This window comes from Plectropomus leopardus, chromosome 17 (genome assembly GCF_008729295.1).
Source record: "Plectropomus leopardus isolate mb chromosome 17, YSFRI_Pleo_2.0, whole genome shotgun sequence".
Classification (NCBI taxonomy): Eukaryota; Metazoa; Chordata; class Actinopteri; order Perciformes; family Serranidae; genus Plectropomus; species Plectropomus leopardus.
This window is the reverse complement of record NC_056479.1, coordinates 18,800,762-18,826,896: the sequence shown is the minus strand read 5'-3', so window position 1 is coordinate 18,826,896 and position 26,135 is coordinate 18,800,762. Positions and strand designations below refer to the sequence as shown.

Here is a 26,135-nt window from a genome sequence, read left to right as displayed (position 1 = left end):
CTAAGCAGGAGGGTCCAAACTGTGCGTACAAGCTGTGACAGTGACATTAAGACAAAAGATTTAGGAGGTGTGTGTGTGTTTGTGTTTGTGTGTGTGTGTAAGGGAGAGAGAGAGGGAGCGAGAGAGAGAGACTCGCTGTGCGTCCACAAAGGATTTATTAAGGTGGTCCCCCTGTCAGGCACCAATTAATTTATCGGAGAGTAAACCAGTTAAAGGGAGGGAGGACAGAGAGGAGTTACTGGCGGCTCTGAAGAGCTGTCACTTTGTTTGTACGCGACGTGTGTGTGTGTGTGTGTGTATGTATGCGGAGAGGGATTATCAGTACGCGCGTTATGCGGAGCGCAGTTTTGGTGATGCATTCAGTCGGGAGATGTGCAGCGGGGAGCAGTGACCATCAAGCGGGACATTCAGCGGCGTAAGGCGCAGGAGAAGGGGGGTCCAGCAGGGTTTCTTTTTTTTGTTTGCTTTTTGGTCGGGGAGAACCGTCTCTGCGCATCACAGGATTTCGACTCATTGTGTGTTTTATGAATTTTTGATGACTGCTCCTTCGCTGGTGCAGAGTGAAAGTCAAAGATGCGCACCGTTGAACAAAGGATTTAGGGGAAAACGATCAAGAACATCGTTTTAATCCTGACACCCCGGCGTGTTTCGTCCATGCCCATTCTGCCTCTGAGGACAACAGATACGGGCTGAATCACCGGGTGCCTCTGGTGTCAGAGCCTGAGCAGGAGGAATCATCTGGGCTGATCGAGTCCATGTGGATGGAGAGAGAATACGCAAACGCAGCAAGCGGAGCTCATTCCGAAATGTGACATTTTTACTCTCCCAGTCTCCCATCCAACCTGACAACTGTGCATCTGCCCTCCTTCTCGATCGGATTTGTTTACATCGATTAAGGTACGTGCTGTCCACCATGTAGCCCATCGGACAATGATTAATAAAAAAGGGGGTGTGATTGAGGTGATGCGAGATATGTATTCAGTTAGCAGAGAGGATCTCGGATTATATGAGTGCATCTCTCGGGTTGTGTTGTATTAAAGCTGTTTCGGGGCTTATTGCCACTGAGGTGGAAGTTGCATCACTGACAGCCCGGGGAGAAAGGCGATGTCGATGCACCAAATGCATAGGTGTGTGTGAAGCAGAAAGGACACGCAGTATTTTAGACATGAATGCACATTTACGCACAGGGTTTGGCACATATGGCCTTGACATCAAAGAGCATTTGGTAAAATCGTGATAAGCTTAACTAAACACATGGAGGACTTTGACCTGTGTGAAATGTAAGGACTGATTGGCTGTGGCACTTTTTTTTCTCTCATGAGGATTAAAACGTTGATGTCTATTAGTAGCTGCACCTCCATTTTCACCCCCCAATGCATTTGGATATTTTCGGAGTGTCAGTCACTCCATTCTTTCGTTTAGAGGTTAGATGTCATTCTTTATATGTGTCACACACACACACACACACACACACACACACACCTAAGTAACAATGGTCTTACTGCTGTTCCCTCAAACAAACACTCTTCTGGAACCCCCCAGGGACCCTCCCATGTGGCCATTGTTAAGAGGCAGGGGGATGAGCCCAAAAAGAAAAGAAAAGAGAGCATTCTCCAACTGTGTGTTTGCATTTAACTGCTCCTTAGGTCAGCTAAAAACCAAGGGTGTCCCCTTTAGGAGATGTGTCCCTCCCACGCTGGCCCCATAAACAAAAGGCTTGTTGTCGAACTCTGGAAAGAAATTGTTCTTAAATGGCCACTTGAGTCCAATTAGACAAGGAAGTTTGCATGGAAATGGAAGTCAATGCATAGATTGACTTTCTGCTGGTCAATAGATAGATGATACATGAGCCTCGAGCTTCCGTCAGTGCAGTATTTGTGTACTCAGAAAGCTCCCGGGCCTATTTTGGCGTGTTCTGTTTTCCATCATTAATCAATATTCAGCAGAGTGGAGCTGTTTATTCTCAGGCTGCGCTTTCATGAGTTAGTTAGCTCTCTCATGGGAAAAGAGGATGCTACAGTATCTCCTCGGGGCTGATGCCATATGTACCTTGTTTGGATGATTGTGTGTGTGCGGCCTCTTTATGTACACATGGCACAGCTGAGTGCAGGAGCTGGATGTTCACATACATGGGAAGTTCTCCTTTCATATGTGCATTTGTGATCATGAACCCCCCCACACACACACACGCTCGAGGCACAAGGCTCGCTCCAGTTCTTCCTTCCCCTGTTTCTGCTGCTCCTCTGATCACTATCACACTCTCCAAACCAAATCTGATCTCACTGGGCTCCTGTGATCAACGCCCCCATTCATCCTATTACTGTATCTGTAACAGAAGATGCTTACTGACATCACATAAAAGCAAAACACATGACACCGGAGGTCGGTGGCCATTTTTAGGTTCAGGATGCCTTCACATCTGCGAACAGACTGCATCGGAGGAGGAAGAAGAGGAAGAAAAGGGAGCAGAGGGAGGGGTGTAAGGCACTGCTAATTGTTAAGTCAATTAGCATATGGTCTTGCTGTGAGCCCAGTCACATGGTAATGAGGCCTAATGAGGATGGCTGGGGAAAATACTTCCACTGTCAGTTTCTTCATGGTGACACCCAAGAGGCCAGTGCAATGAATGGACTACTACTTTTTCAGTTTCACCATTTAATCTGACATCCCTGTGACGTCCTGTCTTCTGCGAGTCTATTTTTTCCCCAAACTTGTCCTCACCAACTCCTTTTCAATATTTTAGCACAGCCATACGTCATACCTTGACGTCTACCGCATCGCTCCCCCTCTTTCTTCTTCCTCATCCTCTTTTTATGCCCATCTTTTTATCCACCACACAAGGGATTGGTGATGTCACTCTGTAAGGTTACAGATGCTGGGAGATTGGAGACACAGACGGATCAGATTATGCGGTGCAATTCATGGTTATTGTTCATTTTATTACAGGCAGGACGCTGGATAAGTTTGGAGCTAAATGCATTCCTTTGCATTCGTTCAAAGAAAAAAATCATCTGAGGATCGAGATACTGTAAATGTGTTCTTAAGTATCCATGCACAGCAAAGTTGTGTTAAAGGTTTACTGTGCGTACAGCTATGGATTTGGATGCCAGGTCTGTTTATTTCAGCAAACTTGCACCAGAGATATCTTTCTCAAAACGCCGACTCGAAACTCTCATGTAAACTGGCTGTGCTTTTGCAATCTTCTGCGTAGGAGGTCTCTGACTGAATGCATGATCTGTAAGGAAGGCCAACTCTGCAAAGTTCAGGGATTACAGCGACCATGTGTCCTGTCGAAATGTCCTTGAGTGAGAAAGAGAGTGTCTATCTGTCTATCTGCAGTGGATGAGGTTCCAAACTAAGGCCACATCCTCATTAATATGTTTTCATTTTAAAACGGCATTTTAAAACAATCTATGTACACATAAGCATACACAAGAAATAATCTCCATCCAAACTCAACACACCTGAAAATGCAAATCACACAACCATCCATGCACATAGGCTTGCATGTGCCAATATAAACAGAGCGCAGTTTGTCTACTCTACTGGTGATTGCTTAGTGTCAGAAAATACCACAGAAATCTGAAAAAGTAAGACCAGAGATTTCTTTGCTTGAATTTATGACAAGGTAGAACTTTTAAGCCCATTGTCCACCGCACAGGATACACACAAACACCTGCTAACATCTGGATTTTTAATGTAATGGAAAAGGTTACAATCAATGGGATCTAATGACTCTGCAGTGGTCATGGGTATTTATCGTCTCCAGCTCCTATCAGCTTTAATGGAAGCACAGCATTTGCGTGAGCGCGCTAATTTTAGCCCCATTACTGGTGGGACACATGATGCGCCACCACAAAACACTGTCTGTCTCTACCCAAGCAGCACTCAAACATGGATCCAAATTAGTCCAAAGAGTTTGAGAGAGAACCTGAGTAAGTAAGAGATGTATAAGGAGAAACAACCACTGTAAAGTTTTCACAGGCCTCCACGCTGCTTTCTACTGTTTACTAACCTGTTTTGAGGCCTGTCCATGACTTTGATTGTGACACACCAAATCAAACAAATAAAAAAAAAAACCACACACACAGAAAAACATGCTTTGCTGCAGAGCCGTGTACACAGCTCTGTTTTATTGGCAATTGGGAATGGAGCCTATAACCTGTGTATATGCATATTTATTTTAGTGGAAAAGGGGTGTTACTGAGAGTATTTTGAGTATGAGGCAGTAAAAGCAACAGAAAACAGAGTAAATACAGCAACATATTAGAGTGAAACCAGCTGGGAGCATTATCCATCACTACAGAAAGATATTGCATGGGGAAAGAATTTCCCGATCAAGAAGAGTAAAATCACAAAGGTACCTTGACCTAGCAATAAAAGTTTGGCTTGACCAAAGAAAGGCATCGATCACCGATCAGCATTGATGGGAACACACCTGGGTGATCGTGCTAATTTCAGCTACTTTGTTGGTGAAATGCAATGACACGTCACTAATTACTAGTTGTCTCCTCGTAAGCAGCATTAAACCATCACTCCAAGTTAGTCTGCACCAAGTTTGAAAGAAAGACTGAACAAATAAGAAATAAATAAAGAGAAGAAAATACTGAAAAGTTTTCAAAGACCTCTGTTCCTGCTGCTGTCTATGTTTACTTGTTCTCCTGCCTGTCCAAGATGTTGCATGGACACACCGACAAAACCCCCAATGCACACACACAAGTTGACAAAAAAGCAGACTTGTCTACTGCAGCGCTGTGTTCCCAGGCAATGGGAATATAGTCTGTCTCCTATATTCAGCAGGGTTTACCCGTGTTTGAAAAATCCATGTACATGCACTAATTTTGGTAGTTAAAGGGTATATCTAAGACCTCATGTAAGACAGAAAGGTTCCTCAGTGGTTCTCATTACTTCTGTGTCTTAATTCCTTCTCTTTTCTGGACCATGTTTCACATTAGACTTCAGCAACTTCAAGGCAATTACTCTCACTCAAGACATCATAGAAGATCAAGACTGCTTAACACAGAAGTAGCAACTGATAAAACCACAGTCTCCAGTGACAAACCTATTGAAAGTAGAGCATTCAAACTTATTTAGAGGCACAGATGTGTTTTTAATCCAAAGTCACAGAGTGAGACAAGACATCCAGACAGCTTGGGTTAATTTACATGACTGATATCTAAAGGCCTTATGTAATCCCAGCCACTGATGTAAGATGTAAATTTATGCACGATCAGAAAGGAAAGGTCTGTTAGTTTTAGAGAAGACAGTGAATAAGGCTGCGGAGTCTGGAGTGGCGTCAGCAGCAAGCAGATGCCAGCGCAGGTCCTGCAAATGACCTGCTCACCTCAACAGCTGGCTCAACGTGTTCCCAGCCGTACACCTACACACTCACTCACACATTTTCTCCATCAGTAGCCTGAATAATACAAAAGTAGGAGAAAAAAAATCAAGAACTGAAGCAAGTCGTCAAAATGCAATAATCCTCCCAATTATCACCGCAGTAATTAGGCAGCATCTGGTTGTGTGCTATGTCTGATAATTATTGGAAGAGGTAATTGTACAGGACACCCCTGCCCTTCCAGCCTGGAGCAGATTTAAAGGACTGCAGTGCTGCACATTTGCACTCTCATGTCTGTATTCCTGTTGTGTGCGTAAGGAATGCACGCTGCATACTTGTCACATTCAGCTTTGTGTGAGAATGTGGTGCCTTCACACACAAATGCATAATACATGTCGCCGAGCAGACTGTTATATTTACATGCAAATAGACCCAGCAAACATAGGCATTATGCCAGTCTGTGTGTGTGTGTGTGTGTGTGTGTGTGAGAGAGAGACACGTGCAGCGTGAATGCATGTAACCCTGCGACGTGCAGAATACAAAACTAAGATGGACCTCTGAGTGCCAGCAGGCTGCTTGGCACTGAGGAAGATGATGCCTGAGAAACAGCAGCCATGCAGCAGAACTGGCAGGAGCTGGATCTTTCCCCAGTTACGTAAGATACACAAGAATAAAGGCAAGGGGGGTGGGGTGGGGGGGCACAAGGAGGGGAGAAGGAGAAGCCAAAATGGAAGGAAGAGGGTGTGTGTTTGGGATTAGAGGATGGGGGGGTAAAAAGAGGGAGGATATGTGGGGAGAGGAGGTGTGTGAGGCGCATCTTTCACAGTGCATCTTCAAATGTAGCAGAGAGATGAGACTGCTCTGGCTGCTCTGGAGTAGATGTGGAATTGAAAGCCAACAGAATAGAGGATTTTAAATGGAGGGGAGGACAGAAATGGCTGCACGGAGCAGGAGTGACAGAGAAAGAAACATGTCTAGAAAGATGGGAGGGAGGGGAGGATGAGACGGCGGCAGCATCCTCTGTGCTGCACAAAGCAGAAGGCCAGGGGCTCCCTCTCTCTCTCTCTCTCTCTCTCTCTATCTCTTTTTGCACGACTTGTATTAGTGGGAAGTAGGGGACTTGAGTGTGTGGCATGTGCATAGATGTGTATTCTGTATTGTGTGTCGTGCATTTTTGCAGAAGCATCAGTGATTTTGCACATGTGTAGCCCTCAGTGTGCATCCTGCAGCTGTGCCAAGTCCCACTCAAAAAGCAGCCAGAGCAGCCATCTGTACAAGAGGGAGTGACTGGGTGAGAGGGTGAGGGGACATTCACCCATGTGCACAAGCTCCAGCCTCTGTGTGTGTCTGTGTGTGTGTCTTGTCTGCACTATGTGGCTTCCCAGGCTCTGTCATTAGAAAAATGTGACAAAGAAGAGAAAAAGAAAAGATCGAAAATAAAAAGACAGAGGAGGAGCAGTCTGCTCGGCTTGTCGAGGATGAGTGAGCCTTTCTCTCTTTGTCTCCTCTCCCTTTTTGTTTTATTCCTGTCATTTAAAGATGGGGTGTGACCATGCTTATCACGAGAAAAACAACACCATGTTCAAAGAAAGCAGGAGTTTATCAGAAGTGTCTGTTTTTGTGTCAGTGTAAGGTGTTTGAGTGTGTTTTGGTGACTCATCCCTGTATGAGTGCTGATTGATGTTAATGTAGACCAATAATATCCAGCGGCAGTGAGCTGCTGCAACAAGGCGGGAAGGAGACTACAGGAAACGACAGGCTGAAATAACGGCAGGAAACGAGGCAGCGAAGAATTTTGGTAATGAGGAGGCGTGAGGAGGAATTTGGAGGGTGTAAATCTCTGGAGGACACATGAAAGAGCTTTAAACAAATGAATATGCACAAGCACACACACACATATGCACACATGCATATTTCACTGTTACGCCCTCTGGGGTCTCACTGAAATATGTCAAGAGTTGTAAACAATATCTGCCTTAAAAATATGCTCTTTTTAAAAATATGGATATTAGGAAAGACATATCAAAAGCTTATAAATAAATGGATGGACCAGCTATGGGTATACTCTCCTACATATTCCAATAGTTTTTTGGTTAATAGGTGAGTATACTCTAAACAGCCAGAAAAAGAGGTGGGTATACCCTGTATACCCTCCACTACACTGATGTCTGTTTACATATTTGTGTTTTGTGTGGATGTGGAAATTTGGGGGATAATCGAACCACTTGTTTTGATAGAAAATTACATATGCCAGTGTCTTAAATTATATTACATTCAGAACAGTGGTAAACAGTATCCAAAAACAGTGCTTCAGCTCGTAGTCACAGGGAAACAGGTTTTGGTGCTATATGGCACCTATGTTTTTAAAGTGCTATACAACACCTTCGTTCAATAAAGAACCATTGGAGGTGCAAAACTGCACTGAATTGTTTGAACACTTTTGATCCTATCGTATAATGTCAGATAATAACGTGGATAACTCAATATGCTTCTAAATGACACTTGAAATATCAATGATTTTAATTATTTCTTAAAAGATTCATAATCCTATACTAAATGCTTACTGAGAAACAAATATGTGACCTTTTCAAACCTCGAATATTTCTGTGCATATGCAGAAAGGCTGAGAGCCACTGCTTTAATGTGTTAACTGCTGGAAATACAGTTTGTAGGCTATTTTTGGTGTGATGTTTTTAATCTTCCCCCAGTAAACTAAACTAAACTAAACTAAACTAAACTAAACTAAAGAACCAGAAGATAACCTCGAAAGAACTATATAGGAGCTTTAAATGTTGATTCTTCAGCTTCAGGGTTCTTTCCCAGAAAATTTGAACTTCAAACACTTAATTTATGGCATTCAGTAATATTTTACCTGCATCAATTTGAACATTTTCTGCATCAATTTATGGCAATTTAAAGGTCTCTAATTTTGTCAAGATAAAAGTCCTCTAGTACTTTCATGTTTTTATTGGGGCACGTGTTCTGAATAGACACCTTCAAATTGCTTGTTTTGCCTGAACAGTAGTTAAAGGTCCAGTGTGTAAAATGAAGGGGGATTTAGTGGCATCTAGTGGTGAGACTTGCAGATTGCAAACAAAACAAAACTTAATTTGGTAAGGATTCCTTCAATGTCCATTGTTCACCAGTTTTTTTTAAATGTAGAAACGCAGAATAATGCACATCAAAAATCTGTGTCTATCCAACGCTTCTTGGTCTTCTTCGTCTTGGATGAGCTGCTACCTACGGTGGCCGACATGAAAACACAGATGGCCCTTTGATGAGCCGTTGTTTGGTTTGTACATTCTGGGCTACTGTAGAAACATGGAGAAAAATATTAAAAGCTCATGGTAAGGTAACAAAAACACAATTCCTATATTCAGATGATAAAAAAACCAAACATAATAATTAGGTTATATTCCATTTATGTAAATATATCCTCCTAAATCCTAAATGCTGGACCTTTAAACAAAACACGTGGAATCAGTAAATCCTCTCTTGAGAAATTTGGACCATGAAATCTTTGGGGTTTTTTTGCTTAAAAAAAGAGAAAAAAAAAACTGACTTGAAACAATAAATCGGTTAATTTTTTTTTTTTTTTTTAAAAAAGCAGTTCAACTTTCCATTGAAGTACTAATCCATTAATCTACAAACTGTTTCAACTCAGATTTTTTTATATATATTTAATTTATAAACAGTGAATAATATTTTGAAGCTCTTTGTTTTGTTTGAAATCTTAATTTTTAAAGTAACTATTGCTGTCCAATGAATATTATGTGGCTGTTAGCTGAGTAGAATTACAAAGTAGCAAGGAATGAAAATAAGTACAAAATTTGTGCTCCAGAACAGTGCTTGGGTGAATTCACTCAATGTCAGGTGCATTAAAGGGACATATCATACGAATGAAAACAGGTCTAGTCTGAGTATATTTGCTGCACATCCACTAGACTTCCTCCCACTTCTGTCCCTGTTTTCTAGTATCAAGGGGTCTGTCTCTGTCTTGCTGTCTGCCCCATTTAATAAGCTCCACGCTGGAAGGACTGTGTGTGACCTGTAGCCCCGGCTGGTGTGTATTTAAATCTACCACTCTCCCCTGACGGCTCGACCATGTAACTCTCCCCGACTTATCGGCATTACTGGCATGGAGAGAGAATATGAGGCTGGGGATATCCAGTGTCCTTTATGTGGTATGTAAATATTGTGGTACAGTCTATTTGTGAACCCCGGGAGATATTTCATGTCAAAACTACAGCTGAAATAAACAATCCAAAGTGTAGCTTCAAGCGTGGAGCGGCTCAAAAAGAGTGTGTGTGTGTTCTTTGTAAGAGCAGATTGTTTGACACACTAATGTATGAGCCAGCCTGGAAAGAATTTCTGAAAGCTTAGCGATGTAGCAAAGAGACAGTTGACAGTATCCTGGCAGAATGATGTGGTGTGTGTGCGGCTCCGTGGTGGCTTTAAATACAGATCAACCTCTCAAAAAACACACAGCTTGTCAGGTGAAGCGACAGCACTGATCATCCCAGCAAAGACCTCAATGAAACGATGTGTGTTTGTGTGTGTGTGTGGCTGTCTGACAGCTGTGATGAATAAAGGAATAGGCAGACTGAGACAGCATTGATTTCGCTTACCGAGTGCTACTGTGTTGGGGTTTTTTTTCACCGGGACACAAAAATACTCGAGTGTTTGTACTTGCACTCGAGGCTCTGTGCATTTGTGTGCCGTGTATTATGCATTGTCTCACGCCTTGCTAGATGCCCTTAGATGCCTGATAGTGACGAGAACTGCTTGTACGCACTACTTCCTTTCTCTGTATCTCTATTTTTTTCTTCATAAAAATATGCATGATGCTGCAGCTTTACTGTCAGTGCCCCAGCAGCCGGTTCACTGGACAAGACTGGACAAATAATAAACCTGAAACGCTCAGCAGAAGCATTTAAGGTGCTCCGTCTCTGACCTCACCTCTCTGTAAATAAACTTAAGGTAGCTTATCTGGGCTTTTCTGGGTTTGTAGGTATTTTTCTGCCATGTGTATGCTTTTTTTTGCTACAAAATGAAACCTGAAAGCCTTTAAAGGAGCAGTGTGTAAGATTTAAGGTGATGGTGTCTAGCCATGAAGATTGCAAGCAGCTGAAACTTCTCCCGGTTGGGATTCCCTTCAGTGTTCATTGTACAGGAGGTATTGACCAGGAGCCGAATTCTCCGCCGAGGTCTCCTCCTCTCCAAAATGCACAGACCAGGTGATTAAATTCATTGTAAAATCACTGACTAAAGTAGTTTCATGTCACAAATTTTTGTGATGCTGTTTGGCATGTTGAAGATGGATGTTAGACTAGCACCAGCGTTAATGTGTGCTCACATTTTTTCTCTGACAACGTAAGATTCAGACATTCAGAAGGTTTTTACTGGGAGCCGAATTGTAAGCAGAGGTGTCTTCCTCTCAAAAATAAATGGACCAGGTGACCAGAACTAGTTAAAATACTGCATACAGCAGTTTCATGTTAAAAATCAGTGTTTCCTCTATGCTGCTTAGCATGTCACAGACAGGCTGCTCACCCACCGCTATGTATTTATTACTTACTTATTTCTGATCTATACGTTTAGGAGGTTTTTTACCATAAGCTGACCTTTCTACAAAGTTCTTTGGCATGTCAGAGAGTTTGCTAGCTGAGCAGCTGCTAATGTTTTCCCACCTTTTTACTCTGATAACTTAAGATCCAGACGTTCAGAAGGTTTTTAACTGTAAGCCGAAATATCCGCAGGGGTCAGTTGCTCTCAGAAAAAATGGAATCCAGTGATTTTAACCAGTTATAAAACAACGACAACAAAAAATTCTGTGTTTTTCCAACACTGCTTGCTGTGGAGGGGCTTCTTACTATAGTGGCTGCTGCAAAACTGCGAATGGTCCTATCTAGAGACAGTGTTTATTTTGACCGTTCTAAACTACTGTAAAAACATGCCAGTGCAACATGGCGATCTCTGTGGCTTGACCCTGTTCCCTATGGAGATATAAATGGCTCATCCTAAGGTAACCAAAAAAAACAGTGGTTATACACTACATAAAATATACTTATATTCAATTACTGCAAATATATGCCCCTAAAACCTATGCACTGGATCTTTAAAAGAGCGCAGGGCTAGAGGCAACCATTGGTGAAACAGTATGTGTGAGAGTGTGTTTTTGTGTGTTTGGAAAGGCTTCACTCATTCACCCTGCATGAACTGCTGTCCTTTGTTTCCTCTCTAAAACACAGCAGTGGCTGATTGTTTGCATTGTCACTCAGAGGCGGATGATTACTGTGGAAATGACTGACTGCTCAGCTCTGTTGCATTTATGACCAGAATGACTCACTCTTTCTCTTTCTGTCTCTCCATTCTCCATCTTTGCTCCTTCACCCCTCTCCGTCTTCTGATCTGTTGACCTCTCAGAGATGGCGTTCCTCCCGGTCCTCCTCCTGCTGCTGCTGACTGTTGCTCATCGTGCCACCGGCCAAGACTCTGAGGAATCTGAGGCTCTCCCGAGAGGCTGTGGCTGGGGCCTTGTCCGTCCCTACACCCTCCTTTGTGACCTGGACTCCATATGGGGTGTGGCGGTGGAGTCAGTGGCCGCTGGTGGGGTGCTGACTGCCATCCTGCTGGCCTTAGTCCTGCTGTGCCGCTTACACCACATCAGTGAGGCTGAAAAGCGCAGCGGTGTGGGACCCATCCTCCTGCTGCTCTTGGGCATCCTCGGCTTGTTCGGCCTGAGCTTTGCTTACCTGATCGAGCAGGATGAGTCTTTATGTTTGCTCCGCCGGGCCCTGTGGGGTCTCCTGTTTGCTGTCTGCTTCTCCTGCTTGCTGGTGCAGGGTGTCCGTCTGCGCAGGATTGGCCGTGAGCGCCGGAGCCCTGGTGGCTGCGCCCTAACAGGCCTAGCGCTGGGTTTGAGTGCCGTGCAGGGCATCATCGCAGCGGAGTGGCTTCTTCTGACCGTGCTGAGGGAGGGACGAGCTGCCTGTCAGTACCTGCCACTGGACTTCTCTCTAGCCTGCAGCTACGTACTAGCCCTCCTACTAGCTGCGCTGACTGCCGCCTCGTTGGCCCTGTGCGGGAAGACACGTCAGTGGCGCTGCAATGCCATCTGGCTGCTGGTGACCTGCCTGCTGTCGCTGCTGCTGTGGGTGGCCTGGGTGGGCTTCTATCTGTACGGCAACGCCTGGTTGGGGAGGGCCCCGGACTGGGATGACCCAGCGCTGGCCATTGCTTTAGTTGCTCAGGGCTGGCTGCTGCTGATCTTCCATGCCATTCCTGAATCCCACATCTGCCTGAGACCCCCTCCGCAGCCCACTGCTCCAGATTACTTTGACACCTCTCAGAACTCGACACGGATGAGGGAGACCAGCTTCGATGAAGACATCCCTCTCTCTCACAGGCAGTTTGTGGAGAACCAAGGATACGGATACAACGATGAGAACACTGCAGGTACAGTACAATCCAATATTTTAGAGCAGACAGGCGTAATGTGTGAGGACAGTCTGTAGGCGGAAGTAGGCCGAAGTGAGTAATAGAACACTAGGAAATATTTGCATACGTGGCTAGAATAAGTGCAGGAGGAAATTTCTGTGGTGCAGACTTACATACAGGATTCCCACACATTTTTACCAATACATTTTCCCGAATTTTCCATCATATTTTACCCCAATACATATTTAAAATTATGGTACGAAAATATAATTTTAAGCACATTTTTCAGGTCATTTTCCTGTTTTTTTTAACCTATTTTCAGGTCATTTTTATGTAAGTTTTAATCATTTCTATCAAATTTTTGGGTAATTTCTTCTTTCATCGCTCATTGCCTTCTTCCCATGTTTTTAAAATTAAAATTTGTTTGTTCAGGTTTCAAAGGGTTAAACAATATCCAAAATAATATATAGTCAAAACTTTTCCAAATCATTCTGTTAATTCCAAATCATTTCCAGCCCTGGAAAAAAAAAGTTTTTCTAATTTCATAACTTTTCCAGGAACTTCATGACCATGGGAACCCTGTACATAGCAAATGTTTCTTTAAGAAGGACAGTGATGTGCTGAGTCACAGCTCGTAATCGCCTCTGTCTATTCCACGCCAGGCTTGAGGAGCGGTGGCGGTGCTGGGCAACATAACAGCAACACCGGCGCCAGGCCTAGCGCTCCTTTCCGCAGCAATGTCTACCAACCCACCGAGATGACTATGATCCTGAACGGGGGAGCGGTGAGTACATCCTCCCAGTCACAGGTACACGCCGCTTACACGCCGCTATCTCATTCGACCACGCCGACAAGACTGCATGCACATTTGTGCGTTCCAGACCGTACATCATTGCACAAGAATGAGGGAGAGGTGTGAGTATGTGTGTGTGCATCGGTTTGCTGGATGCATGGTCACATGGCCTGTGTGTGTTGTATGATGTGCATGGATGGTTTTTGTCACAAATGATCGCTCATCTGACATTGAGTCTGTGTATGGGTGAGCGTGAGAGAGCTACCATGTGCTCCCATGTGTGGAAATACGCAACAATGCTATCTGTCCACTGAGTGATGTGACTGTCCGCCGGCCTGTCACGCCCTTCGTTATGCAGGATGAATGGGCACTCTGGCTGGCACAGGTGGACTTATTTCCAGCCACCAGGTTATGAATCAAGCACAAGAGCACAACACACCACCTTGCACACTACTAGAGGCTGAAACGCTGAAGCAACACTGTACTGACTAAAAGATCATTTGTAGCCACTATTCCTAGAGACTGCAGGTGTGCTTAGGGACAGTTCAGCCCAAAATTAAAAATACCCTTTTTTCCTCTTACCTGTAGTGCTATACATTAGTCTTGATTTTTTTTGGTGTAAGTTGCAGAGTGTTGGAGATATCGGCCGTAGAGATGTCTGCCTTATCTCTAATATAAAGGTACTAGATGGCACTGGACTTTAAAAAAATAACAATAATTTGAAAAACTCAACAGCAATGTCTCTTTCCAAAAATCATGACCTGGTTACTCAAGATCCTCCACAGACTTTGTGAGCAATTTCATGTAGGAACTATATTTCCTCTACTGAATTACACCTGCCAACTGTGAAGGAAGTGTGCAATTACTCATGGATGTGGGTGCATGCAAATCCGTAGGAAGCGTGCTGGACTTTGAAGCCAGTTTTTGTAGTGGCCATACAGTGAAATTAGAACTTTTGAGTCAGTCACGTATGCCATTGGGCCCAAATTGGTCTTTCCCATTTACTTATATTGGGAAAGAGATGTCTATAAATCAGTGGATACAATTTTTTGAGTGTCACAGGCTCGCAAAATGACTTGTTTCATTATCAGGATTTGATCCACTGGGTCCAATAACTTTTTGAAAAGTTGAGAAAAGCTGCACGATTAAAGCATTTCATCCCCATTCAAATTAAGCATTAAATAGCCAGCTCTAATGGTGAAAGTCTCTAATGCACCTGCTCTATGTAATTTTACACACAGCAGTTGAAAGTTTTTAGTGTCATTCGCCACTAATCAACTTTAATAGCAATGATCAGGGTCCTGCCACTACTGCGTTATCTAGGTCTCTTTAAATACATGGGCTCGTGCTCATAACAGCATGAGATGTAAACATTAATGGCATCCTCCTTAGCTGAGCTGTTACACTGACTCGCTCTGTGAAACTCCTGAAATCCTCTTTCCTTCCTTTGTGCGCATTGTGGTACAACTGCTCAGTAATGCATGTGGCGGGTGTAGTTCAAGAAAAATAGTTCCTACTGCTCACAACAAGGTCTGTGGATTATCTTGAGTAACTGGGTCATGATTTCTGTAAAGAGACACTGCTGGTGAGTTTTTTAAATATTTTTGCTTGTTTTTTTGCACTTTTAGCATCACAAGCCGAGTGCCATCTAGTTCCATTATATTGAAGAGAAGGAAGACATCTTTCTGCAGATATCTCCAACACTCAGCAACTCACACCGAAACAATCTAGCTAGATAAGTAGCACTACAGTTTGATTTTGGGATGAACTGTCCCCTTAAGATGCTCTGCATAAAGTATCATTAGTGTTTTTGTGCATTCATTATAAATTTCATTTATTCATAAAGCATGCTTTATACTGAAATAAAAATGCTTTGCATAAGCATAAAAGATATTAAGTGAGAAATTCAGCTTTTAAGGGAGCAATTTAAATGGATAAAATATATTCAAAAGATGAAAGCACAAAATTAAATTGAAAAGAGTAGGATGCAAGAGCAAAGTAAATACTGGCCTAAGTGTGTAAGATTGAGTTAACTGAATACTTTAACATTTCAGGAAATAGGCTTATTAGCTTTATTACAAAGGGTTGGATGAAAAGATTAATAACACTTTCTAGCCTCTAGAGCAGTAAATTTAGCTTAGCGTAAAGATGGGAAGTAAGGGGAAACAACTAGCTGGGCTCTGTCCAAAAGGAACAAGTAACACCTGCCACAAACAGTTTTACTCCTCAATTTTTGTGCGGACTAAACAAATGAGGTAGGAGAGGGAGCTTTAGAGGTGCTGGTAGCTGGATTTTGACAAAGCCAGGCTTAGACATTAGATCTTCTTTTCTAATGGAGAAGCTTAGTTCCCAAAATATCAAACAATTACTTAAAGGAGTGTAGGGCATAAAGGACTATGACTTGGGTTTAAAGATGGTCAGAGTTGAGCCAGCTCTTCCACATTGCTGAGCATGATAAATAAATCCTGCTTCTCTGTGGTTTGCCTTAAACTCTGGGACTGTTATGCTGCGGTAGAAGGTAGACAACAAACAGGATATCATTTTAGAGGATGAGGGCAGGATTTCGTAATTAGGCTGGCAAGGAATACCGGCAATTATAAATGTAGACAACATGTCTTTTTAAAGTTTAAACATTTTAACTTCTTGCTGTTTCCACAGCAGAATTTACAAACAGATGTTACATAGGAGCTCCTTCACAAAAAGGTAAAAAAATGGGGGATCTGAAAAACCACTGGACATTACTATATTAATTACATAAAATAATATACCGAAAATAATTTTATTATGTTTTATGCCATACTTTGTAAACACAACATCACCATCGTGACATATCGTTGTGCACGTTTCATTTTACTGTTCTGCCATTCTGCTGGACTGTTTGTTTTTCCTGTGCCATCCAGAAGGCGTTGTCCTGTCAGTTTGCCGTCTACCATCTGCCTGTTTCCGTGTGATTGCAGCATTAAGCCCCTTTCCCACTGCACAATGAACCCACTAAAACTTGCTGGCATCTGGCTTTTGTGTTTCATGAAAGAAGTTACAACTTGCTTTTACTCTCAGGTCAAATGAGTCTGCAGTAGTCGCTTGTAATTAATTTCAGCTTTGATTGGCAGTGACAAAAAAATGACACCCGGGTGGAAAAAAAACCATCACTCTCTGTCCCAGTAGCACTAGACTATTTCTCCAACATTTTCACCAGCCTCCATGCTGCTTTCTGCTATTTGCTATTCTGTTTCCAGCCCGTCTGTGATGTTGAACATAACACACACACACAGAAAGGCATATTTGTCTACTGTAGAGTAGTGTACACAGCTCTGGTATACTGGCAAAGGGAAAGGAGTCCATAGCCTATTTCTAGCAGGTAGTGCAAACATGCACATATTTCTGTATTTGACAGCTACTATATGACATAAGAGAGCCTATTTTAAAGTAGAAGACAGCCAGAGATGTATTTTGCATTAAACCGTGTTTGTGGAAAAGCATTAGTAAAAAGTTTAAATCGGGCCTATGCAGCTTCAGCATGCATGTGTGTAAAGACGCATTTGTGAATATATGAAGGTATCCATGATGTTTCATTTACAATCATAATTTTTCCTCCTACAGGTGCCCTCTGCCCCTCCAACCTACACTGGGAGGCAGCTGTGGTGAGTGAGAGGATTGGAAAGACGTGTGGTCGAAAATGAAGAAGAGGATGGAGAGGGTGAGGAGGGAGGGGCCCAGGATGAGGGGCCCGCCTGGTTGAATTGGACTTAAAACGTGGATGCCAAGGGCCCTTTCATTCTGTGTACAGACTTAAATACTGACTGTGTGCCAATCAACTATTGTATGAGTGTGTTTGTGAGACTGAGAGACAACAGGGTATGGAGGACAGAGCTAAAGCTCTTCTAGCACACAAATCTCTATAGAAGGGTTCAAAAACTCGAAATGTGACCAGCAAGTAGCAAAACAAGACACGCTGACTCAGATCTGAAAATATCAACATGCAGTATTGTTTTTTTTCTTTTTGTTTGATTTGCTCCCCTGAGACTATACAGCACTGTAAGCATCCTTGAGAAACTGTGAAATGTTTTGCTTTTTCTTGCTCTCTCTCTCCTCTCCTGTCAGTCAGGCTGTCTTTCCCTGCTGCTGGCGCTCACGTGGAAACATTTGGCTCTGTCCTCCATCCATCCACAGTATAGGTGAAAAAAGAGCACATGGGCAAACTGTACAGCTCGAGCACCGCCCGCTTTAAAAGAATCCAGCCTCTGTGGGTGTGTATGTAGAGTATAAGAGAGGAGTGTGTGTATTCCCTACATCTCAAATCTGCCGCTCCAATAAACCTTCTCCCTTAAGACTGTTACCCCTCCGCGAACACTTCTTCTTCCTCCCTCACTATTTCACTGCACCGTATGTGAATACAATGCATAACACCTTGCCTCATCCTCCCACCTGCATGGACACTTCGCAAAAATGTGAAACAAACTGTGAAACTGCAGACGGAAAAGAAGTTCCCAGTGACCGCGCACGCAGCAAAAGCAGCCTGGAGCACCTGAACAGAGGGATCGCAAGCTGCTAATGAACTGCTGTTATATACACTATATACTGTATATACAGCAGATTAGAGTGAATTGTGATTGGACAAGGAGGGTGTCAGTCGTCGGCGGGGAGGCACCGCTTTCATGAATCTAGGTCAGACTGCTGTGTGCTGCTCTCCCACATCTCCGGTGGCCACTGGCGTTTTGAGGCAGCCAGGAGAATCTGTCACTTTATATCAGCAGGAAACGAAGCGAGCAAATTAAACTGTTCCTAGCTCTATCTGTGTTTACGTGTGCGTACGTGTGATTTTATGAGTGTTGGGAGTTGACAGGTGGGGTGGACGAGGGGGAGGGGGGGGTCAAAAAGTCAAGTTTGCTTTCTGGTGCTAAACATCCCTCCAACACAACTTCCCAGTGCAGCACACAACTACAGTAGTCAAATCTGTGAGTGACAGGCTATAGATAGAGCTGTGGCTGGTGTGTGGAGATATCCCAGAGCCTTAGAAAGATCAGATTTACAGTGTGGTGGAAAGAGGGAGATCAAATACAAGAGGTGGAAGAAGGGGGATGGGAGCGAGGAGGAAGGAGATGGCGAGTTGCGGTCCGAGGGGGGGGGGAATGGGGAATCTATGAGACAGATCTGTGTGAGAAAATGGCTCCCTGGTCTGTCTGTGTGTGTGTTTGTGCGTGATGTGTGCAGGCGGCAGCGCTGCTCTGCTCTCTGTGGTCGTCTTCTTTATCTGGTGAAGCGTCACTCCCTCCTCCTCCCCCCTCCTGTCTCCCCGTGGTCGGCTATAGCTCAAGTGTAGCCCCATGTGCCAAGAAGGACTCTCGTTTCACTGGAGTCTCCGTTTCACGCCCTCTCCCTTCATCACCACACCAGCTCTCTCTCGCTCTCTTCACCTGAGAAGCTGTGTACATAGTAGTGCTGTAAAGCTTTGCTTGCTTCCTTACTTTTACTTTTTCTTTTTTAACTGTAGCCTGAGTTTAGACACCAGTGTGGTACGACCCACTGGAGGACTGACTACTGCAAATTGTTTTTATCTGGGGATTTTTTTAACTGGTTTGCTTTGTTGTTCATACATTTGCTTGTTGTTACATTATGCTTTTATTTCTCTCTTGCTGGTGTCTTTTTTTTTTAATTAGCATTTTGGAAATGTTTTGCCAACACTAGATATGCTTTTATTTTTTGTTTGATTAATGTTAAAGGAAATGAGTAGGTCCACTCTTTGCTGTAACAGTTATGGGGATACAAACACTATTTTTATTTTTTCAGGAAAAAAAATGACAATGGCTGTGAATAATTATTTGGCACTTCATGCAGTAAACAACATATTCTGCGATACTTTGGGAATAATTAGAAAATACAGAGCAGGGAGGGCTGAAAAACTTCAAGCACCCCCAACAGTCATATTTGCGACCCCTGGTTTTACAGCAGCCCTTAACTAAGAAAAGACTATGGGTCAACCCTTGACTGCTGCTGTATGTTTATGTCTTAACCACTGGCTATTCTAAAATAGGACTGGTACCAGCAGGCCAGCTCCATGCCCAAAGAGAGCGTGTCCCGCCACGTCAGGCTCTGTTTGGGTCAACCCTGGTCAGAAACAGACTACGAGCCTTCAGAAACGTGCGCCGTAGCCCATGAAAAACTGTCTTTAGGGTTTTGGATGATCGGCAGTAATGAGACAAAACTCTCAACACTCAGAGCGGAGGAGGGGGGAGGTTTCAGTTCTTGCGATGTTTTCACTCAGTGTGGAGTACAAAAAAAAAAACAAAAAACAATAATTACGTGACTTTGTAGATTTTGCACTTGTCGACTACCTATCTGTGCATGCTTATCACCATTTCTACATGTAAGACCTTTCTCAGACGTACTTTTGAATACTAACTCTATTTATGTAAAGGTCATGTGACAGCAATCATAATTTCAGTGTATATCAGATGACACACTTTATGTCTGTGCTTTCTTAAACACAAAAAGAGAGCTGGCTCTTGAGAAGCAAAGAGATTAAAGTCAGGGGGAAATGGTCCAAAATAGTATGATTCCCCAAAAAGGAACAAATCGCCATCATGACTGGACCTAATAAAAACCTCCTGTTTTGGTTTGAAGACATGAGGGGGGAAAAAAGAGAATCTTCTGACTGGTATCGTCTCTGTGTTTAAAATCAAATAGACTGTGGTGAAATTTGCACAAAACTTCTATATGTTAAGTCTGTCATCCCTGGGCAGCCCACTGAACACCCATCCTCCCTGGGTTTGACATGTCCTTGCCTGTCCTCTCCTGATTTGTCTTGCCTTCAGACTGTTCCAGCGGGGCAGCTGACAGGGATGATATTGGTTTTCACAGCTGTGACTGTGCAGTGACGCAGCATGCCTATGTATAGAACTTGATTCCCCTGATTAGAAAAATAATTATTAAAAAAAAAACAACAACAGTTAACTCTCTTGTTTCTGTAACTGAATCAGGAAAAAAAATAAGTTCAATAAAAGTGTCATGTTTGTAGTTAACTTTTAATGGGATGTGGTGTTTTTTTTTCTTCAGCTGACTACATGATCATTCTAAAGATTTTCAAAATTAAAGCACCTAATTTGAGTACTTCAAATTTTAAAATCTAATGATGATATACTGTCCAATGATTTTTAACAGAAACACTGTGCAACTTTAGGATCCCTTTAATTAACTTATTTAAGACCACGATATGTACTACGTGGGACATGTTACATTTGTCAGTGCTCTTTGTTGGTTAAACCATGCAATGGAAACACTGGCTGTCATTTATTAATCTAATATTGAAGCTGAAGAGGCTTCACTTTTGTTCTGCGACATATAATACATCAATAAATACCCAACACATGAAACAATGAACGAAACTCCCCAAGCACAGCCGATGTGATCGTCAGGTGCTGGTCGGTGGCAGGAACATTTAAAGTGAAAAAGTAGATCACCGCACACTGAATGACTTTAATGTGATTTTATTCAGAGCGAGCGATGCGTTTCGCCTGCGGCCTCTTCAGGTTTGCTCAGTGCAGGCGAAACGCGTCGTTGCTCTGAATAAAATCACAGTAAAGTCATGCAGTGTGCTGTGGTCTACTTTGGTTTTCGCCCCGCTCGTGAACTTAGAAGCCTTCATGTATCTAAGAAAAGGCAGCTGCTAACAAGAGGCTAAATGAGACTGCAGAACGTCCTTACGCTGCGGTTTCACAGCCCCCTAATGGTAGGGATGCAACTGTAGTGTATTTTGTTTAGTGGTGTTCATCTGTGAAGATTATCTTGCTAAACAAAACATTTAAGTATCACAAACATTGGTTTGCCACAGAGCTTAATTTCTGAAACAATCCAGAATCAAATAGAAAAATTCTCTTAGGCTTTTTGACAAGGAAACCAGGGCGACATCAACTTCGGCTTTGGCCGACAGAAAAACGCCATCCCTGGGGTAATGTATATATTGTCAGTTTAGAGGCCTTGCCCTGAGAGTTTACAACATGGACAGGCCAAGAAGGGAAACATCTCTGAGCTAGAAATGGAAACGCTGACATTGCAAGTCCAATTTAACCAACTGATCCTATTTAGCAGCCTGAAAAATGGCATCAAAAGAAGTCGGAAAAACGCAGTATGGAACAAAATCACTGCTGCGGTCAACACCGTTGCGATGAACAATCAAACCCCAGTTGAGGTTGCAATATTTAAAAAATACGTCTATGGACATGCATACATATTAATAATATTCACCTATATATTATATAATAATGATAATATTGTGATTTTCATATAAACTTTTTTGGGGTTACTGGAAATAAAAATTAAATAGATAACACCTGATAATGACTGGTACATTTCAGTTGAGGACATCTCTGACTGTAAACAGATACAAAGGTCGAACATCTTTTTAAAATAAATTTGGAAATATTCTAAAGTAAAAGTCTCACATTTCTATCTTCAAATGACTTAAAATCTGAAAATGTAAACAACAACAAAATTGCTCCATAATTTCTGAGAATAAGTGAAATATTTGAGTTTAGGACATCTCAAACTACACCCATACTGAAAGTCAAGCAATTTTACTGTTTGTTAAACTGTAAAATATCAGATAGTTTTAATGGACCAGCCCAGTTGACGTTAAATTGAGCTCTATGTGGAACTAAAATGAGTTTGACACCCCTGATTTGGGCCTTTAACATCCTCCATGTTTACCATGTGCTTAGATGTAAACAGTTTGACAGACATGATGTTTACATCTAAGAACATGGTGTTAGAATCGCTCATTAATCAGTGTATTCATAGCCCACACAAATCAAGATCTCTGTATGTAAACACAGTTCTGCTTTACATTTCCACCTTCAGCCTGGAATCGAAGCCCAGAACCAGTTGTTTTCTGGCTCTGCTCCGACAGCCCGGTGCCCACTCCCTCCCACTGGTGTGTGATCCAGTTTCAGTCGGGCCCAGTGCTGCCAGACTCTGGGGAGCTGGCTGCACTATCAGATGTCCCCAGAACGAAATGGGCTGTTTTATCACCTCACCCAGTGGCAGCTGTCTCCCAGGCATCCACATACCTGCAAAAGGAGATACATGACCCTCTTCATGCCTCCCTGCGAAACGGTGTGCATCAGTGACTGGGATGGTCTGGAAAGCCGTCCATCACAAGACAGCCGACTTGCCGCTCTGCAGAGACACTGGAGGGGGAAACCAGAAGTATCCTATCAGGTATGTGATGGAAATATGCCAGGAAAGCACTTTATGCACTCAGTTTAACTGACACAAAGTCAGGAGAAGACGCTTATAACCCGCACAGTCTTTACAGAAGTGCAGTTGAGCAGCCTGCAGTCTTTTAATCCTGAATATTTTTGCTTATCAAATTTTCGTGAACTTTCCGTGACTGATTCATGACATTTAAGATGATGTTTGGATGCTACTATGAGCACAAAAAAGGACAGCTGAGGGTGATGGACTCATCAGCGGCAAAATACAAAATGTCTAACCCTGGGGTACTTGCAAAAAAACAAAAATACATAATGACAATAAAAATATTCCAACTGATGTCATTTTAGAATACTGAAAAAATAAAATACAGCATGTACAAAATACACATTCAGACAATACAGAAGGACACCATCATACAGTGTCAAACTTTCATGATATGGGCATATGTAATGTGATGTTGGTTTTTTATGTCATGCTTTAAAGTGGATGTTTTATATTAGGTTGAGAGCTAAAACCATTGCTGTTTCTAAAACTGGACTCTTTCATCAGTACACTTACACAAGGCACACTGCGCACACTACATACTTACTTGTGTAGTGCACAAACTTTAACATGGTGTCTTAAATTTAATGTCGCTATTGCGCACTTATGGGAAATGACAATCACAAGATTTTGCAGCTATTCTTCCTCTAGTTGGAGAGTGAGAGTCACTTAGCAACATTTATGCTTCCTATATCTGGTTGTCTGCTCATTTGACTTCCTCTGCATTTATTTATTTAGTGTACTAAAAATGAAAATGCTCCCACGGCACTTTTCTGTTTCTACAAATGTCCCTGGCTGATACTGGTTGGCTCTATCATCAGCTGATCCATCCAGTTAATGATAGCTGCCAGATTTTGCAAATATTAAGCATCTGACCTCAAATCTAATGTGACCAGGTTACTTAATATACACAGCTCAGATTTAACTGGAGCCACAAATTGCTTTAGCATAAAAATAGATCTTATTGACATAGATAAAATAAAACTTGTCTCTATTCAACCAATTAGCAGCAAGGAACTAAACTGAAAAACCTAAATGCAAGCAAACCAGGCATACCTTGTTTTTTGGATTATGTGTCTCAGCAACCACTCCAGCAATTAGTCCATCACCAAACATGCATGATCTACCAAACACATTTTCAACCTAACCTCTAATAAATCTGCATTTTATGCACTAAAAGATACATTTTATGGCACTACAAGTTTACTTTTGAAATCATGCTTCTAACACATTTGGTTTTAAAAAGGGAACCTACCAAATCAAAGATGAAACAAGGGTCTGATTCAGCTGCTGGTGTGTTTCAGAGTGGCATGAAACGACTTCACTGTAACACATTCACGGCATGAAAAGCCCAGGTGAGCTTCCTGCCGCTTCTTATAGACTCCGCCCCTTTCCTGGGTCCTAGTGCCACACTGGAGAGCAAGCCCCCAGGAAGTGCGCCATGCGCTAATGTAAAATTTACATAGTGGCCGAAAGTGGAATTACACCGTTTGAGTCGGTTTACATGAAGACACTGACCCAGAAAGACTTTCCCCCATTGACTAACATTGTGAAAGAGACGTCTGTAAATTAGTAAATTAATTTTTAGTGAGCGCCAAAAAACCCGCGAAACGTATTCAATCCCTATTTACATGTAAACCATCCAATTCGATATCATTTGGAAAGTCTAAAATAGCCGCAAGTTTAAACTTTTTAGACTGCCATTCAAGCTCGACTAGGGGTTAATCCGGAAGTCGGTCGCTCCGCCGGCGGAAGTCGCGCTCGGCCGCCGGTAATCTCTTTATATGCCATTCCATTAGATCACCGGAAATGCTGGCGTTTGAGGTGTTGTGTTGTGTTGTGTTGATCAAACTGAGAGAGATTTGTTGTTAGACAGATAGATAGATACAATACATTATTATTATTATTATTATTACTAATTTAACCCTTGGGGACCCTTACCTTTTCTTCTTCTTTTTTTTTTTTTGATAATTTTGGTTGTGTTGATGCATATGACAAGAATTTCTATTAATTATTGAATTTGCAGCTCAGCTCTTGCAATAAGTCTAAAATACACTGTATAAACAAAATTGTTCTGTTCATACTGTTAAGTAGAAAGGATGTGCCATTGAAACTCATTCAAACTGTAATTTTTGATCCCATAGCCATCAAAGCATAAAAACATGCATCTGGGTGTCTGCACTATCAACTAACTATAGCATAGGACCACCATCACCATGTCACATAAAATTGCTAAGAAACAGTCACCACATACAAGAACTAAATAAATGATTGAATTTGCATGACGCCTATAGCCTTTTGGGCTGGGGAAAAGGGAGCTTTCAATCAAAAAATTAAATGATAACTGCAATGTCAGCTTCTGCCTGTGGATGCCAATGCTGAGCAAACAGGTTTTGAAACATTTCAAAACAATGGTATGAAAGTGTTGAAATGTTTCAGATTTGCCATCTCTACTAGACTGTTACCTTTTTCAGTGGAGAGGACAATTTAATATGCATTAACACTGAATTTTACTTATAGTACACTGCATTATGTCATATTTCCCAGTGTTAAAAATACAGAGCTTAGATGTATCCAATCTCAGACAGAACATGACATTACTTTTCTACCGAAGCAAAAGTACATATGGTGTAAACTTTAATAAATTTGTAAAAAGTAAAAAAGTTTCTTTTTCCCTCATGACAATAAGCTGCTTTTTCTATAATATATACATGAACTCATGTTAAAAAAAAACATTTATTGTGTAAATAGAGTGTAATGTCCAGCTAACCTTACTAAAACTAACATTTAATCCACAAAGGCTCTGTTTACACTTGGTATTAACATGCGTTTTGGGTGATACAATCAGAAGTGGACAGCACTAAATACAAGTGTAAATGACCACAAAGATGCACTGTGATCCGATCACTCAAACTGCCCGCCAAGATGGTCTGTGAAACATTTGACCACACATATTTTTTATAATGTTTACGCTAAGTACCGTGGCACACCAAGCCAACAGTTGGTCGGTTGCCAGGCCCTCGTCACAGTGGTACGTCCTGCAACCTTAAAAAACCCAACCCAATATTGAAAGAGCAAGGCATATTTACGGTGCACCAGTGAACAACAAAACACAACCTATCAGGAAATGTTTCCATTAAGAGCACGTCTATTTCTCTTCTCATACGCCAAACTCTATGGCCAATCATTGGGATTTCATTCAATGACGGCCTCCATGGCTGTCGCCGCCGATTTAACATGCTGAATCAGCCTTAAAAAAGCTGACGTGGGCCAACGGTGCAAAACACACCACGTGAAGAGGGCCGTGGGCAC

At 42.4% G+C, this 26,135-nt stretch overlaps 1 protein-coding gene across 2 annotated transcripts; it reads left to right on the top strand.

The window, feature by feature from the left end:
- On the top strand, positions 1-19,357 carry gprc5ba (G protein-coupled receptor, class C, group 5, member Ba). 2 transcript variants are annotated; one of them, XM_042505546.1, is made up of 4 exons: positions 1-897; positions 11,765-12,796; positions 13,441-13,562; positions 17,172-19,357. In XM_042505546.1, the coding sequence occupies exons 2-4, from the start codon at positions 11,767-11,769 to the stop codon at positions 17,214-17,216; spliced, it is 1,197 nt and encodes a 398-aa protein (XP_042361480.1). In that variant the 5' UTR covers positions 1-897; positions 11,765-11,766; the 3' UTR covers positions 17,217-19,357. The 2 variants fall into 2 exon arrangements, with proteins under 2 accessions (XP_042361480.1, XP_042361479.1); XM_042505545.1 differs by having other exon boundaries at positions 13,441-13,586.
- Positions 19,358-26,135: the final 6,778 nt, after the last annotated feature.